The 18,857-nt window shown below is 35.8% G+C and overlaps 2 protein-coding genes across 4 annotated transcripts in view; both read left to right on the forward strand.

The window, feature by feature from the left end:
- Window positions 1-1,103: 1,103 nt before the first annotated feature.
- LOC149797147 (death-associated inhibitor of apoptosis 1-like) overlaps window positions 1,104-18,857 on the forward strand; it is an 82,449-nt gene continuing 64,695 nt past the window's right edge. The window contains exon 1 of the mRNA XM_089961823.1: window positions 1,104-1,323. Coding sequence (XP_089817949.1) covers window positions 1,152-1,323 — 172 coding nt within the window. The 5' untranslated portion in view covers window positions 1,104-1,151. The remainder of the gene's footprint in view (window positions 1,324-18,857) is intronic.
- LOC149797148 (uncharacterized) lies at window positions 2,310-13,343 on the forward strand. 3 transcript variants are annotated; one of them, XM_089960353.1, is made up of 5 exons: window positions 2,310-2,549; window positions 2,854-2,929; window positions 5,081-5,184; window positions 9,009-9,087; window positions 12,644-13,343. In XM_089960353.1, exons 1-5 carry the CDS (start codon window positions 2,460-2,462, stop codon window positions 12,649-12,651), a joined length of 357 nt encoding a protein of 118 aa, XP_089816479.1. In that variant the 5' UTR covers window positions 2,310-2,459; the 3' UTR covers window positions 12,652-13,343. The 3 variants fall into 3 exon arrangements, with proteins under 3 accessions (XP_089816479.1, XP_089816478.1, XP_089816480.1); XM_089960352.1 differs by lacking the exon at window positions 12,644-13,343 and adding an exon at window positions 10,522-11,639; XM_089960354.1 differs by lacking the exons at window positions 2,854-2,929; window positions 12,644-13,343 and adding an exon at window positions 10,522-11,639.

An 18,857-nucleotide genomic window follows, 5' to 3' on the forward strand; every position in this document is an offset into this window, starting at 1 on the left:
TTCCTATTCCTGATTGTCGTCTGCTCCTGTTGCTACGTATTATTATTATTATTATTATTATTATTGTTATTATTATTGGACCGCTCTTGTGGCCTAAGTGGTTAGAGCGTCCGTCTCGGTGACGTGAGGTCTCGGGTTCGAATCCCGGCCAAGTCATACCAAAGACTTATAAAATATAATGGTACTAGCAGCTGCCTCGCTTGACACTCATCATTAAGAGGTTAGTGCTTGGACTGGTCGGCCCGGTGTCTTAGATAATGTGACTGGGTGAAAGATGATGTTACATGTCTGCGGCATGCTGCCTCAACACCAGACATCACTATGGGCTGCCACACGGCAGACATAGTAGCGATTTGACTGGAACATTGTTAAATCGACGTTAAAAATACAATTCACACACATATTATTATTATTATTATAATTGCTATAGTCATTGCTGTATTGCAATATATTGCTATATTGCTATATTGCAATTGCCAGACTAGCGACCTTCTTTTCATGCATCCTGCATTTTGTTTTTTGTTTTTGGTTTTTTAGGGGGTTGGGGGTTGGTGATGTTATAATTTGATCCCATGTATCAATCGTTGTAAAAGTCGTAGGTTTATAGTAATCTACACCAGGCACTCGGTCTGTAGCGAATTTTTTCACAATCGGTTCGTAACGGCAGTTTTAATCATTCGGTTTTGTTTCTATTTTTTAGTTGCTGTTTTTAAAGGTCTACGGGACTGCATGTCCATTATGTATCCCTGGGCGTTTCTACCTGGCAGAATACATTTTCTACCATAAATGTATATCACTGACGCTACTACGCCTTTTAGCAATTAAACGTTTAACTCTTTCAAAAGACAGATACTGTATGGCGTTAATATTATTGACAGTTTAACTTGATATGTGCGAATTTTAAATACACGATAAAAGTTAGACAGCACTGTTTGCAATATAAAAACATTGTATTTATGACATGTAGATGTTGGGAAGTTATTTATTGTTTCGTTTCTTTCTTAAAACTTTCAATATCACAAATAATTATGTTAATTTCTCCTTGCGATGTTCAAATAACGATAATTTCTGAACATGATTTGAACATTGCATTGCAGACCGACGACCTGCGTAAAACTGAACAGCCTTCACAATTTTCCCACCTGTACCTAATGTCTCACAGGCGCCAGATCAATTACGCGCAGACCCCTAGAACCGATGGCGGGGATACGCGGTTTCCTAACTTAGCTGAAAGTAAAGTTCGATTGGACAGTTTTAGAACATGGAGAGGGTGTCGAGACATAAACATGAGGAATTTGGTTGAAAATGGATTTTTCTGCACAGGTAAGCATTACATTTATTTATATTTATTTGTTTATTTATTTATTTATTTATTTATGTTTATTTGAAGCTAAAATTATAATATGACATGTCTAATAATCCAGCTGAATCTCACTCTATTTCTTTTGTTTTCATTGTTATACAATTAGAGGCTCTTTTTCTGTTACATTTTTGTTACTTCTACTACTATTTCTATTAATTTCTCTAATGTTGTTGCTATAAATACTGGTGACATTGTTGTCACTGTAGTTGCTACCGTTACACAAACCGATGCTACAGACCACTTATTTCAGTCTTGAGCATCCAGTAGCATAACGATAAATTACTTCATAGTTAAAGTATCCAGTAGAATAATGATAAATTGCTTCTTATTTAGAGTAACCAGTATCATAATGATAAAATACATTATGTTTATTGTATCCATTCAAATTTTTAATCCATACTCTTGTATAATCTGACAAAATCCTTATGTCGTCGGCGTATTATAATTAATGATATATCTGAGTAAATCTCAGTTTTAAACAGGTATGTTTAAATTCCAAGAATTGACTTGTGCATCGAATTGAGCCGCTTTTGCATAGTGCATGAAGTGATTCATCAATATATATATATATATATATATATATATATATATATATATATATATATATATATATATATATATATATAATGTTTTAAAAAAAAACTACCTACCTACCATACTGTTAAAACCAGTGCATTACAAACCACATATTTGTTTTGCCTAGTCATAAGTGTGTCTAAGTCAAAGTTGAGCAAATGCGTATTGCATTAGCAACACAAAAAGAATATGCACCAATTCTCTTGTACTCTACCCAAATAATAAATACTAGAACCAACCGCAACGATAAGAAAAGCCGCCGACTACATAGCATATTTGATGAGCTTCATGTGAAAATTAACTAGCAAAGTTTCACACACACACACACACACACACACACACACACACACACATATATATATATATATATATATATATATATATATATATATATATATATATATATATATATATATATATATATATATATGCACACACATACCTTGTTTCTTCTGGTTAGAACAGGGAGACTGTGCAGTGTTACATCTGTGGGGTTATCATCGGTACATGGACTGTTGCAATGGACCCTTTTTTGGAACATGTGCGGAACGCCCCTTATTGCAGACTTCTTCCTCAGCTCCAGACACCGGAATTGATGGCCGAGATAAAGGTAAAGCATATAAATATAGTATTCCGTCATTCATTAAACATGATGACTGTGCCATGATTGTACCTGTTGTTTGAATCTATATCAGTGTTTATTCAGTTTTTCTGATTTAAGTCTGATGCAGATAAATTTGCTTTGTGGTACTCAGCTCGTGAATATGCTCTGAAAGTTCTCATATTCATTCTTCAAATTGAAGAAAAAAAAGAAAAAAAAACACTGCGAAACCAATTTAGCAAATGTGTGGGTTATTTTGGGGCTGTCTTCATATAATTAATGCTGAATACTTTTCTAATTTAATTTTTTCCAGGATCAAATATTTGGAGTAGACAAAATGAGGGTACCCTCGGGTAACCCTCTGGACAGAAATAGTGAAGCTTTCACAGGTAACCATGAATGTGTGTGAAATAAATCTTTGTAAAAATATAATTATGAAGATGTATATTCATTTTTAAAGTTCCAGCATTAAGCTAAAATTTTATTAATGCATTTTCAATGACTGGCAATCCCGTAACTAAATGTGTTACTTACACATGTTTTAAAACCTAAAATGCAGTTATTATAGACAGCAATATATTAAACGATAACGTAATGAAACTTTTTACCTGGTATAATCAGTAATTTGAGATAATTTCACCAATAATATAACTATATTGTAATATATAATGCAATATAAAAATGTAGAAAATGTAATTCGTGTTTAACCGATAACGTAATAACCAGCTGAGAATGTTAGTGATAATAAATTTTATTCAAAAGGAATGACGAAAGGGCATGCTAAAAATTTCACGTTGAAATTAATTTTCTAAAAGTTAAATTTTCTTTCATTGTTTTTTTTTTCTTTCTTTAACTTACTAATACATGTTAATGACAAAACATCTGGAGCGCAAATATAAAACATTATTTTTAGCAATTATAAAATCTCCCAACAACAAGTATGTCTTCTTAGGAATTGGCAAGTAGCGAACAGCATTTGTTGAAAGGCATACTGCTTCAGTATTAGCAAACATTGCGTTACTTTGATCATAGTGAAAATTGTACAAGAATGAAAAGTGCACACTGTCAACATGTCTCACAAATACGCTGTCAACATCATTACCCAAGTGATTCGTTTACCTGAGCAGTAAGCCCCTCCCATCATTTATGTAGCTATATTTCGATTTTTCAAGATACGAGAAGTATTTCAGGAGCTTCTAAGACATTTTGAAGTAAATTTATAATAGACCCTGATAAGATAAAACCCTTATATATGAAAATGTAACTAATTCTTCGCTGCGAATTTTAAATGGAAATCTGCAGTACAGTGCAAACAATGTTGCAAGGGCTCGTATATATTTGTATATAGCGCAGTAATTAAAGGTTATTCACAGAGAAATTACAGCACTATGAAAGAAAATAAAGAGAGTAATCATGCTACTTTAGATACCTTTGTCTCATTTAAGATTCATTACATCCACAAGATTGGCCAAGAGTCTTGACATTTCAGGAAATGTTACTAATTTGCATACTCGTGATCCCCAAACATTCGACACGTTCCAACATCAACAACAACACAAACACACACACACACACATAGTGTGGCAATTTATAGTAATGTCTAGCACTGGGGCATCATGCCGCAGACATGTAACATGATGTCTAACCCAGTCACATTATCCAGACACCAGGCCAATCAGTCCTAACATTAACCTCTTATTGTTGGGCGCTAGTGAGGCAGCTGTTAGTACCATTGTTATAAGCCTTTGGTATAACTTTGCCGGGGTTCGAATCCGCGACCTCTTGCATCTGAGGTGAACGCTCTAACCATTAGGTTACCGAAGCGGAGAGAGAGATATCCTTGAACAGTTTCTTATATTTAAGGATATATTTAGTTATCAGCTTGTATGTTAAAATCAGACCGATCCGTTGACCCTTTGGGTTAGATCGTCCGCCTCTTATGCGGGATGTCTTGCTTGGAGCTCAGCATTAAGAGGTTAGTGTTAAGAGTGGTCGGCCTGGTGTCCGGATAATGTGACTGGGTGGGATACGTTGCCACATGTGTACGGCATGATGCCTCAGAGCTAGACATCACTATAAACTGTCACACTGCTGACATCATAGCAATATGACTAAAATTGTTAAAGCTACGTTAAAACTCTAAATCAATCACATACATATGCTAAAATCATTATCAGTTAAAATTAGATTTTAATTGTTAGCTAATGTTGACATATTATTGGTGCTCATTTCATTACTGGTTACAATTTGATACATTATCAGTTAGAATTGCATCATCAATTCTACTATTGGGAGTAAAACGTGTGCAAGTAGGGGAGGATAACACGTGAGATAAATTAGCATTTTAGAACTTCCAAGTAGATTGCTTGCTGCAAGAAACCAGACCAACATAGCAAGCTGTTGTTTAACAACAAACATATTTTATTTCAGTGCGGTGTGCTTTGTGTAATTCTTTTAAATCTTTGGTTCAATACAATGATCTATATTTTTTAAATTTTTATCAATTATAGTAATGTAAATTATTAATCATATGCTTTCAGGACACAGAGTGGAGACCACAGTGTCATCTTCTAGTGGTCCTCCAACAGCTACGGCAACAGATGGTCATTTTGAACGACATTCAGAAAGTTATGGCACGCACCAGGTAAGTTAGGCGGTATTTGTGTATCTGTTCAGAATTTATGCATCAATAGAGAGATGCATACAACCACTTAAAAATAACTCATCAATAAATAATTATGCAATTGGTTTCGAATGGAAGTTGTATTATATATTTTCTCCTACTAGGAGTTTTGCACTGCTAATAGAAAATAAATAATTGATACAAGAGATAGTTAGGTTATACATCTTTGAACACATGATTGGTATTTCCAGTTCATCATCTAAAGATGGTCAGTCATTGATGATACTAAAAGGCAGAAACAGGGATAGCTAGCCCACATGTTAAATTAAAATGTAATATGACCTTGTTTTATTTTGATGGCACATATCAATCAATAATGGAATGATATGGTCATACCTAGATGAAGGAGTCGTTTTGTTGTTGATTTTGTTGTTGTTGCTGTAGGGTTTAACGCCATTTTCAGCACAAAATAGTCCATATATGGCAGCCAGTATAACTGGTGGAGGAAGAACCCTGAAAAACACTGGAAAATACCACCAACCCATGTGAGGATACTGGCAAGCTTTCTCACATACTCACATTAGCCGAGCCCGAAACTCGAACCCACACAGAGATGAGAGGGCAGTGATCCGTAAAGGAGAGCGCATTAGACCACTTGTTTTCGCCAAAATATGTTTCTATTTAAATTGAGTTTCATCTCAGATTCCAAAGCTGGCGAAATGAAAGGCAGAAACAAATGATCACAATAATAAGGAAAAGGTTTATACATAAACATAAAATGTGTTATCTAAACGCATGAAGCATCTTAAAAGTGAGACTCGATTTATGGACAAGCGGTACTGTGATGGATTCATGCATGCAAGCCGCGTGACACAATGGTTAAAAAGTGAGAGCTTGTCTTACGGGCTTCGAATCAATGTTGTATTATGTTGTAAGACTTTCGTGTAAGGAACTGCGTAACCTGATAGCAACAAAATTGGAAAAGTACGAACTGAGGACAAGTGTGATAACCAATTGTTAAAGCAAAGCTGCAGTAGGAAAGGTAGCCTCCACCTGTGGAAAATAAGTGATGCAGCTGTGGTATAACTACCTTGAGGGGCAGAGCTTTGCATACTGAGATGGGCATTTTGCCATCAAAATTATGACCAAGTTAAAAGGTTTTAGGTAGCTGAATGAAAGGTAAAGTGTGTGTGTTTGTGTTTGTTTCTGAATTAGAAAATATATGACAAATTGTTAACAGTTGTGTATGAGCTTTAAATAATATTCCGTTAAAATAAATGCTAGGGGAAGAACAATGCATTGATAGCATTATCAGGGATTAGATCAAGAGCTTAAAGAGAATTAGACAAAGATTGTTGCTTTGTTAGTCAGTAGTGTTAATGCACAGGTTCGCTATATTATCCCAGTTAGTGGCGAAAGGTAGTTTTCATTGAGAATTAGTCTGTATGTTTTAGTGCTTTTGAGGGAGAATAGTTGTGTACGGAGCAAACATCCTAAGAAATTAGAAGAATTCAACTCTTTACCCAAGCTTTTTTCAGCAACTAAGAAAAGTAATAGGAGAGGATTCAGCAGTTTGAGTTGAAAGACATCGTAGACGAAAGTCTAGTCAGAGTTGTTAACAGTTAAAGTTTGAAGAAGCATACAATCTACTTTAAAATGAGGTAGCACTGATAATGTGTTCTGCAGTTTAAATGACACAGAATCGAAGGTAAACAGACCTTTCATTTTGCAACTAATAAAACAAAGGCAAAAACGAATTGGCACAGATTGGTGAGGATCTCAAACAGATGGATGATGGCGCATAAAAAGCTGAAAGCAGAGCAAACAGAAAAACAAAAAGATGGAAGTGTATTATTGGGGCTGCTGTCTATGCCAAACCTTAATTTGCTGATTGGCATGGGATTTTGACATTTGCAAACTGGGGTCATAGCCAAAATCTATACATATTCCAGTTAGAAAACGAAGAGAAACTCAGCAACAACTGGTACTTCCCGAAATATTATAAGTTTCGCATTTGTGCTTTCTCTAGCTTTTTTCTTTCTGAACCTTTTTTCACAGCAAGAGCAATGTTTAACATCATGCATAAGACCTGCATTGTACTGTACTTTACGCTGCATTAAACCAATGAATAGCTTCAGTTATTTCAAGGTTTTGATTGCTCAGAGTGTTGCAATGATTCCAGATATGACAATTGCAATTTACTCCCAGACTGGTTATATGTTGCATATTGCTTTCTGAAACTTGTCCAGAGATTGCCATTTTCTATGTACATCCTACATTATCTACATATTAACTATTCTTTCTATCTTATGTATGAAGTCCTACCAAGTGTCTGAATAATGTGTTTTCAACATTTGCACATCTACTCACTGTTAAAGATTGTACTCGCTTTTACCTAATACAGATGGCATACAAACTCCTCCAATATCAACTGCTTTTGGTTAATTTTGTGGTAATTATTTGCAACTGAAGGTTTTATGTATAGAATAAAGGTGATTATGATAAAACCTTTATCCGAAAATGCATAGCTGATTGATTTCTTGCGCAATTCACCGTTATGCTTCATGTGTTCCTGTGGTAATGTTGATAATGTTGCAATAGCCTTTCTTTTACACAAGACCAGTCTCTCCCTTGAGTCATTCTGTGTTACAAGTTTCTTCATAGGTTCACATAAAAACCTTTTATTATTTTTGTATTGTTGCAACAAATTTCAAACCTTTTCTTATTATTTTGAACATGGAGTTTTGATCTGCTTTATTTTTGGGCCAACTTTAGATTCTGAGGTGGTATTAAGTTTGAATAGAAATCTTTTAAGGCAGAAACAAAATTCGAATTAAACTTTCTCAATCCAATATACCCTACTCATAACAAGTGGGCTAATTCAAGCAGTGTTTATAACACTGGAATTACAAGATTGTCATAACTTTCAAAGCAACTCATTCAGATAGGTATGATTTCAGCATTCCATTACTAATTGCAATTAGTGATTCCGAGTGTATTATTGTAATTTAAAACATAATGTTTTGTTAAACAAATGTAAATGGTTTAGTGAGCTAATGAAATCGGTTACTAATACTGTAATTGTTATAGTAGCAAGGTTAAAAATATGAAAATAGGTATTTAAAACATGGGGCTGCTGGCTTTTAAATTAATCAGTTAATCACTATTAATTTATGTACTGTCCTACATCAAACTGATCCTATTGTTAATTTAACAAGTTATCTGCTATCACGTTACACATCTACTGATGCCAAGTTTTGCAGTCATATATTTGATGAATCTTGTGATATAATTCATTTTCCGTCTGTTATGCAAACAATAATAAAAATAACTTAAATGGGGATTAAAATTGTCAAATTTTTATTTTATGCTCAATTAATGTTTTCAATTATTTACCTTTAATCGGCTATTGACATCCAAGGAGAAATTAGCATCAGAATTTGGTAGGTTTCTTCTACTATTTTAGTTGTTGTCTGATTGAAAGAAGAAGGCACATTTAAAAGAAGACTGGAATATAAATATAAATACTCAACAAAAAAAAAACTTTTTTTGTGAAACAAATTCAGTTGCGTGAATTTGTTTCTTTACCTTGCAATAATTTGATATCCAGTTTAACGGAAAGAAATTCTTCGGTAACTGGAAATGTATTCTTCCTGTCTTAATTTGTTGGATTCAGCTCTTGCTTATAAAGCCATTCTAAGAACACGATTGTCATATATATATATATATATATATATATATATATATATATATATATATATATATATATATATTATCACCGCTTTGTGGACAAGTTGAAGTTTGTAATTGTTATTGCTAATATATGTATTTCCCTTTGAATTTAGGAGCAAGCACACTTTGTAGCACAGGCTGCTGGTGGAGAAGAGTTGGATGGAGTTTTAACTACAAATCTAAAATCTCCCGGTAAGGTCGTCTTTTTCTTTCGCCTGCGAATAATGACAGCAAATGCTCAGTCATTGTATTAATGGTATCATTCATTTGTATATTTTGCGTTTGGTCAGGTTATATATAGTTTCTTTTTTATGACCAAATTTCATCAGTCTTTCTTCATAAATATTCAAGTGCTTACTAGAGATCAGTCTGATATATATATATATATATATATATATATATATATATATATATATATATATATATATATGCGGTACAATGTTTTTTTTTCATCCCCAGATCCTAATTGATACATGACAAAGGAACGTCAATGGTCAACATATTTAAAAAACTGCTTTATGTGCAGAAAGAATAGAAAGCACGTTATAATAGATCTTAGTCTTCATCTGATGAGTTCAGTTAAGCACGTTTATCTTTCCTAAATACTTTTACTTACGTATAAGATTCAAGCAGGCTTTTTGAACTTCGAAGGAAATTAGGTCCGGTACGGGCTGTAAAATTTAATTCTATAAAATAAAAAAGTAAATAATAATAAAAATGTAGCCTGCCGTTGGAAGTATTCCTTATTTTTGACCATCACTTTGAAGACCTACATGCATCAACAGATGAATTAATTACATTTTTAAAATGCTATGCAAATGTTTAATGACACATACTACAGACTTCTCTTTTGAACGTTATATATTAAAAATACTCGGACTTTATATATTAGAAACACCCAGTTTGTGTTTGAATGTCTTAGGATTCGAAACACACAATGATAGCCCACTGTCAAATTCAGTCGGACAAAAAAAAAATAGTATTAAGGTGTGCATCACACAACAGTTCTTTGTTGATCCAGACTATTGCATGATCTTAATATTTGTGTTAAATACATCAGGTGTTATAAATTCTGACTAACTTCATATATAGTCTACTTGATTCGGACGATAAACAGCCTTTTTCCACTTTTTCTCAAAATCCACAAATTGTAACAGAGTTCTAATGCCACATTGGTTGGTCGAATAAATTTATATTCGAAACAAGAATTTGTTTCCATACTGAAACTAATTTTGTTATTTTTGTTGTCTGTATCGAAATAGTGAAATAGGGCTCCTGGTAAACAGGTAAAGGTGAGATGAGTTGATAATCGGCCCTAGCGAATTACACTTGAGCTAAGAAGATCGAGGACATACATACTTAATATTAATATAGCTCACATAGAAGACATCTTTTAAAATAAATTATAGAAAATATTCCAAGAAGATAGCATAAACTATGATATATTCGCTGGTTTTCTGGTAAACTTTGATCAATTAGCTTTAGAAAGAAAAAGCAATAGACTATAACCGTACTGAATATGTTCACATGAATTCTGGAATTTGTCTATTATTAGTCTGTGCAAGCGAAGGGCAGGAGAGCTAAACCCTTTATGGCGGGCACTTTTATGTTTATTTTTTCTTTCAGGACAGAATGAGGCCAATGATTGATATATTCTGTGGAATAGAAATGGATCAGTTGTCTTATAACATTTTCTATTTATATCCCTTTTATTCCTTCCCTGCTTCACATACACACATGTTATGATGAAATAATACCGCTTTTCAGCTAGGTTTTGAAATCCAGTTGGTATCGATTGCAAAAGGTTTCATCGGAATCTAAAGTGGTTTTTAATCCTATTTGTTGGCCTATGATGTACATTAACTAAATTATGTTTAGTCTTCTTTTATGTTTATGTGATATAGAGTTGCATAAATTGATTTTAAAAACACTGATGGCATTGCAACAACAATGCTTATTAGCTGAAAGATAATGCTATCAATATTACAGCAATTAATAATTCTGTATCAGTTCTACTGCAATTAACAAAAGCATTAAATTTTACTTTCCAAGCCGTGTAGTGGGCACACAAAGTATCGCACAAGCACAATCAAAATAGCTGACTCGAAATTTGAGTTAGCATCAAATCTTCAAGCTTATATGATAACAAGAGTGTGACGTTCCTCATAGTAATGAATATTCTACCTGGTATCGAGACTGATAGGTTCATCCCTTAGAACCCCTTTTGTACCATGAGTTAAATACCTTTCTCCAGAAAAATAATGTATATGCTTCCCATATGTTATGCTAGCGTGTATATACTATTTACATACAATGCCACGCCAAAAAGTGCCATTGTATTTCTCGAAATTTTGTTTTTGCGCAGATAAGTTAGAGAGATATGAACATCAAACGTAATATAAGTATGCTATGTATATTTGGTTGTAAGTAGACGAAACCTTGATCAACAATCCCTTTTGCACAGGCGATTCACCTAGGAATTATGCAAGACGAGATGAAAGAAAAGCTATATTCATTATTTCACTTGTATCAAATTTGTGAGAGAAAAGAAATATGTATTTGTGACCATTTGTATGAAGAGAATGCAGTCTTCTTTGATTATGTTACGTATCATTGCCAAATATTTAAAACAATACAAATTCAGAAAAGATAATGAAATAAATTCCTGTTTGAGTTTTAGCTCACATCATCAAAATCGAAATGAAAAACGGCGTTAAATTTCAGAAAGGATTTGAAATCATTATCACAGCATACCTGCAACAAAGTCAGAAATGCTCTATCAAGGATCATCTTCGCACGTTTTCGGAGTGAACTCGTTGCTTACGCTATATATCCTAAACCCTCTTCTATATATATATATATATATATATATATATATATATATATATATATATATATATATATATATATGTATGGAATCATGATTCGTAATGATAGGCAGCTATTAGGGTTCATTGTGAAAAGGAAACATTAACAAGGATTCATCAGAACGCAATTTATAAATGCGTCCAATTATTGCTCTTGAAATAGACGAGTATATTAAAAGCAAAACAAAATTCAAGATAATTGTTTAAATTAAGCATTATTTAATGAATTACTGAACGTATAACGAGATAAATATATTCTGCTCAAATCGCAACGTTATTCTGATTGTTAAAACCATGTTATTGCATTTCTTTTTTGTAATCGTTTCCTGGACACTGCCTGTACAATATGATATCGGGAGTTAAACAGGATATACATATGCGAAAGTGACTTAGCTCCTTGCTAAGAAGCATAATACAAGAGAATATTAATCAGTAAGACATTGATGGGGCCTAAAGCCAACATTGCTACTGTCAAGTTGTATTTGAACAAAATAAGAGTCATTCCATTATTTTATTACAGAACCATTCAATTTTGCATAGTTGATCTGTTGATCGATATGGATGATCAGTTCGTATTACCACATCGAGTACTCTAACTGGAACTATTTAGATGCTTTCACTGATGTCCGCGAGTAGAAATTCTCAGATGCACCTAAATCTGACCTCTATAATTCCCAGTTTGCTTTGAATTTCATTCGCACTGCATATATACGAATATTTGGAACGTCAGAAGGAGTTGCACTTCGTGTAATAAACGCAAGAATAAGTTTGGTTCTTTAGAAAAGTACCAAGAGAATGCCCGAAGGATTTACCATATTTCCTTTTATTAGTCAATCTAAGTTAACGATTTTTCTATTCTTTTTTGTTTCAAATTTTAATAGAAATTTGAAGGTCTGTGCTGAGAATGAACCAACAGGAAATTCTGCAGAGTGCTTCGTCTCGCATGCTTCGCTGGTACAGAACAGTATCCGAAGACTTAGCATAGCCATTGTAGCAGGAAAATTAGTTCATTACAATCACAGTTTGCTTTTGATCGTGTCAGCATAAGCGATAGAGGTGAATTTTCAAATCTGACAGATCGTCGAACAATGTAGGACAAATTGCTGCATTTACACCGCTAGTGCCGGGTACACCGTTGTCTTTTTATAATAAACCTTTTTTCATGAAGCTGAGAAAAACAGTCTAACAAGGACATACTAGATTTCTTCAAGAAATAAAACAACTTGGAATTACCATGTACCAAACCAACTGTAACAGAGCGTCCTATAACAAAACAGCTTGTGGGTTTCGTTCCTGGTCAGAGGACAGTGCTTGTTGGATTTTCGTTGTTCTGTGAATAGGGTATTTTTTCTTTCAAGTTTGCGGTAACATTGTTACCAGGAATATACAGCAAGATATATATCTTGCTAAAGAATACGTCTTCACGAAGCCTTCCCATAATTACCAGCTTTGTGTTCCACGAAGACTTAATATACATCATTTAAAATAATGTTGTCGTTGCGAATAACCATCTTACAGTAAACTTAACAAAAGATACGCCATATCATAAAGAGTACAAAACAACACTTTGTGCATCTTGCTTCACACAGGATCAGTTATCACCTTGCAAGAATCTTTTTACTCATAATTATACACACACACACACACACACACACACACACACACATATATATATATATATATATATATATATATATATATATATATATATATATATATATATGTTGTGTGTGACCTGCATAGATTAAACATTGTATTACCTCCACCTCTAATTGGTTCTTGTATGCGTCATTTTTTGGCTTTAGCCATCTTTTGGCTTTTTGCATTTAGTTATATTTATTTTAGAGCACTACCCATTCCTAACAATCTTTATCGCTGTACCGTTTAATTCATACTCCACTGAATATGGCAAACTTCGCATTTTACTTTATTTTACAGAATTACTTACAGGAATATTCACAAAGCCAACTGGGTGATTCATTTTAACACGTACTGCGTTTCATTACTTTAAGTTACAGTTAGCAGCTTTACCTCGCTCTACTACAGGAACAGATATGGGCTTTTTAAAGCGTGCATCGGGCGAACAATCTAGACTTCGCATTCGGCAGGTTTCTTCTTTGTTTTTGTCAGGTATTTAAGTTATATATATATATATATATATATATATATATATATATATATATATATATATATATATATATATATATATATTATATATATATATACTAACCGAATTAGAAGGAAAAAAAACGCAACAAGTCGGGTACGAGAAGTGCTATAATCGTTTGAGGAATATCATCATGTTATAAAAATTATATGCTTTGTAGGTCTACTGAAACATCTGATATACACACTATCAATGACGGTCTCTTTATTCCTTCCAACAAGATTCGGATCATATCAGTATTTACAAAGTAACTGTTTAGTATTTGAGCGCTATTAATTAACATTTTTCTTTTTATTTTAGACCTGTTTTTGTTGGATTTCATGGCTGAACAAACCAGGAAATTTAAAACTCGCTAACAAGTTTCCGTTGAAATAAATAGGAATGCTTCCCAGTATACGAATCTGCCTAACGACAGCAATGTCACTGTGTTCCCAAACACACCCAAATTGATGCTTACTAAAAGAAATGAATTCACGGTAAATGCAAACAAATAATCCATATTACTTTACTTGTTGCGTCCTTAAAGTTAGTGTACTGATCCTGATTTTTGATCCTTCGTCTTGGAGATATATATGCACTATGTGTAGCGATGACTATGTAAGTAAGTCAATATTTTGCTTTTGTCGGCTATGTTTAAAGATCTAAACTGTCAGTAGTATATGGGGTCACCCTAGCGTCAAGTGGACTTACCATGCAAAAACAGTCGATTCACTCTGGCGTCAAGGGGAATTTAACATGGGAAATTTTAACATGGATGGAACTGTAGAGCGTCAAGGGGAATTGAACATGGAAATTGAACAGGACCGGTACTTTAACGTCAATGGGACTTTAACGTTAAAATATGGGGTTTGCACTTTGTCGTAAATGGAAATTGAACATGGGAATGTCACCTGGATGTCAATGGGAATTGAACTTTGGGTGACGTCATGAGGTTTATAGGGTCAAAACATTTTATAGGGATTTTAATGTATTTGTAAGGACAAAGGGTAGATAGGGACAAACATACAAATACACATTTAAACACACAGAAAAGACGACAGAAATGTTCTAAAACAAACCTCACAGAGAGAATAATGGCTCAAAAAAGAAAAGTCTATTGTATGGGTTCAAAACATTTATTCAAGTATATACATGGGCTCTGGCCTGTGCTTTGGTCTAAGCACTATCCATTTAATACATAAACATTTCTACATCAAACAAACCTATTTACTAGTTATTTAGTTCTTGGCTCTAGTAAACCTGTTTACATTTAATGTTCATTTATAAGAAAAAGCTAACACAAAACAAGTAACATGCAATCAAATAGGACAAAGTTCATGTTTCTCTGTCTCTATTCGTCTCACACGTTGTTAAAAATCTGGTCAGCTAGCACTTGTGTCCCAGCGTAGGTATTTCCCATCACTTAATCCGTTTCATTCATAAATCGGCTGTTATATCCATCGTGCTAGGTACACTTATCAGTAAGCAGATCAAGTGCAGTCATCGTCTTCTTCCCATGGAGGTACAATGTATACCATATGAATGGTTACTTTTCCTTCGTTGATGTCAAATTTTCCTCTCATCGACTGCACGTCTTCAATAGCCCTAAAAAGTTTGGACGAAGTTATTTCTGCAGGTGTGCTAAATCCGAGACATACAGGTGAGTTCAAACTGTCGCGATACATAGATAGGCTCAAACGACCTCGATCTTTGACTTGGCAATGACATTTGAGTTCCTCTAACAGTGAATCAAGTAGGTCCGTAATGAAACCTGCTACTTCCTCGGCTGAAATGTCAGACGCGAAGTCTCTAAATTTCACCGTGTTGGTGTAAGTTGTCGTTCTAAATTTTCTTGAGGTCGCTGTCTGAGTCATTTGGATGCTAAAATACTCCTGTAGGTCTACTGAATCCTTTCCCTTCTTGGACGCACTTTGCTGTGACGGTATGGTAGTGAAAGAGGTCAGTGATGTTTGTTCCTTCTCTTTTTTCATCTGCGTAGAGTGATTCATCTTTCTCGTTGCTTGTCCTCGCAATGAAGTGTCGTTCTTGGAAGTCGTCCCATTTTTATACTGGGTGATATCAGTATGTCCATAAGGTAAAGTTTTGTGGTCTGGAAGTTTCACTAGCTGCACTAGTTTGTCATGGCGTTAGTACATAAATAACTAAGATGTGTTACTGCATTGGTGATGTGATAGTGAGGCAAAGAATCACACCCGAGTTTCTCGTTGGTCTTGAGTCTTACGCTCTATACTTGCTGTTTGAAGGGATTCATTTTTTCTCAATTGGTCTTAGTAGTGACAATGAACTGTTGGTCTTGCACGTTGTCCTTTTTTATATGCTGACCAATATTGATGTGACCGTACGGCAAAGTAAAGTGGTTGGGAAGTCGCACTCGCTTCTGGTACACGATTTGATAGACTTTTTCCAAGGGTCGACTGACGATGTGGTGAGTGGGTAAACGTACAATCTTGTTCGGCTGGTAGGTGGTCACTTTAAAGTTTGCATCCTCTCCAGACTGCAATGCTTCTTTCAATACGCCAAAGTTGACCACACGACTGGTACGATAATTCAGAGTCAATCCTTTCACTTTACACTCTGTGTGCACTTCTCCTTGTGGGTCCCGGTATTCGTAGCCGTAATTTTTAGGACCGCCACTCGCGAAACTTAGAATCTTGTCGTCAGGATGTTTGTCTGTCCAGGCTCCTAAACGGTCTCCTTCGATGTTAGGGTGTTGCTGACCCGGTCGATCGATGTAGATGCAACTGTCCGTGTCAAAGTACAGGACGCGATCCCCTAACAGTTCTAAAGCTTCGTACAATTTTAAGCGAGCATGAGCTGTCACGTAAGCCGCAATGATGACATTTCCAAAAGGGTCGTCTTGTACAAAGTCCAGATCTTCTTCGTAATTGACCAAGATTAAATTCTCTCGAACGACGTCCACGTGTTTCATGTATTTGGTTTTGTCGTGAATCATCTGGAAGTAGCGGGAAGGTTCTGTCAAATATTCCGTCTTGGGTAAACACGGTCGTTGTGCCATTTTACCCCACAAGCAATTTAACATCACTTTGGCAAACGATCGCCTGCCTTCGTTTTTCTCGATGTGGTCTAAAGTGATGCCTTCTTGTTCCCGGTATTTCTCTTTGAATTTTATTTGGTCTTCGGGAGTGTGACACCAGGAAGGATAGCCGCTGGCTTCTTGCTTCAGTTTCAAAAAGGCATCCACGTAGTCTGCGAAAATGCCTTTCTGAGTAGGGTCACCCTTGTGGTATTGTTGTGTCTTGGGAAAGTGGCAAATTTCGTACACTTCTAACAGTTGGTATCCCATGTCCATAGCTTTGAACAATTCTACGCTGACCCAGGTTCCCGTCAAGGCCCGTTCTTCCTGGGTGTGCTGACAAGGCTGATCTTGGTTGCACGTTTCGGCACAAGTACGGCACAAGGGAAACATCAGTTTGCCTTGACAATGGTGAGGTAAGATGGGATGGTATAGGTTCGTGGGAGGCAAAACTTTGCACTTGATCAAGCCTTCGTATTGTCGAATGTTGACCAGGTCGATGTGTTCCGTCAGCAATCGCGGGTGCCCTGTAGGAAAGTGACAATATTTGCACACGTAGGGATACAGCGAACACACATCCAAGTATTTGATTTCTTCTCCTTTCTCTTCGTCGGCTTGGTACAGCAAACAGGTGGCATTGGTCCTTCCTCCGTACAAACTATCCCTCGGGTTCAGGGGGTCCATCAGCTTGTAACTTTCCACGACACGTTTAAACTCGGGATCGATTTTCAAACGGTGATCGTATTCGTGTTCCCACATTTCCACCACTTGGTATCCTTGCTGTTCTAACTTCAAGCGTCGCTGACAAGTGTCCTGGTACAGGTCTTCCATGGTCCGTTGTAAAAACTGATTTTTAGTGTCACGGTCAGGGTAGCAGACGGGACATCCGTGAAATAAGCAACCGTTAAACTCATACACGATCTTGGGGTTTTTTAAGTCCCAGCCATCGACCGAATACGTTCCGATGGTCCTTTCGCCTCCTCCGTTGCGGGCATGCTGAATCCATTTGCCTTCCTTGTCGCACAAGTAATGTAACCAGCGTAGGGCTTTGACCGAGTATTGACGCTTGATACAGTTGGTCGTTTGAGGACTGATGACAGCCACGGTCTTTTGAGGCATGAATCGTTGGCGGTACACTAAGGAACACACTTTGGCAATGGTGCAAGCTTCTTTCAAAGGATCGACCCCTCCGTGTTCCATGAACAGTTCTCGAAATTTTCCACAGCAACGTCGTAAAATGTCCACGTCGGAACGACAATACTTTAACATTTCTTCCTGAAAGTCGAAGGGGTCAGAGGCATGAGCCTGGTACCAAGCGTAGAAATCTTCTCGTTTTTCGGTACGCATGTTGTCGGGGTCGTAATAGTGAGCCTCAGGCAAATGGGGTAGAACGGCATGTTGATTGGCTTCCGTATTGAAAAAGTGTGGAAAGTACCCTTTAGCCATTTCTGTCATTCCAAACGTTTTAGGCATTCGACTCAAAGGCATGGCCAAGTAACTCATCGAATCTTTAAACTGCACTTGTCCCACTTGCATGAAAATGATTTTGGCTCCGTTCAAAGTGACTTTAGGACGTTCGGTGCCATGTTCCGTATAGTACCTCAAAAGAAACTGTCCATCGTATCCGGAGAAATTGTGAGCCATCACTGTGGCATGGCGATGACAATCTCGGTAACGTTCGATGTCCTCTTTGCTCCATGTCTTGTCGATGGGGTCTAAGACCCATTTGGCAAAATCGTCTAGCGTCTTTGGTCCTCGAAAGATTTTTTCACGCCCTCCAGGAATTTTGCTGCAGTGAGGGCAATAACTGAAGATAGGTTCTTGAATACACTTCTCGCACGCTCGATGAGCCACGCAGAAATTAGGAATGTGAATGCCAGTCTCTTGCATGCAT

The sequence above is a fragment of the Sinohyriopsis cumingii genome, chromosome 6 (genome assembly GCF_028554795.1).
Source record: "Sinohyriopsis cumingii isolate HCF-2022 chromosome 6, ASM2855479v2, whole genome shotgun sequence".
In the NCBI taxonomy this organism is placed as follows: domain Eukaryota; kingdom Metazoa; phylum Mollusca; class Bivalvia; order Unionida; family Unionidae; genus Sinohyriopsis; species Sinohyriopsis cumingii.

What these genes read in the sequence shown, in the direction of transcription:
- LOC149797148 (XM_089960352.1), top strand. Translation starts at nt 2,460, where the DNA reads ATGGACCCTTTTTTGGAACATGTGCGGAACGCCCCTTATTGCAGACTT. An exon ending in AATTGATGGCCGAGATAAAG is followed by an intron (nt 2,550 to 2,853) that starts GTAAAGCATATA and finishes AATTTTTTCCAG; the next exon opens with GATCAAATATTTGGAGTAGA. An exon ending in AAAGTTATGGCACGCACCAG is followed by an intron (nt 5,185 to 9,008) that starts GTAAGTTAGGCG and finishes CTTTGAATTTAG; the next exon opens with GAGCAAGCACACTTTGTAGC.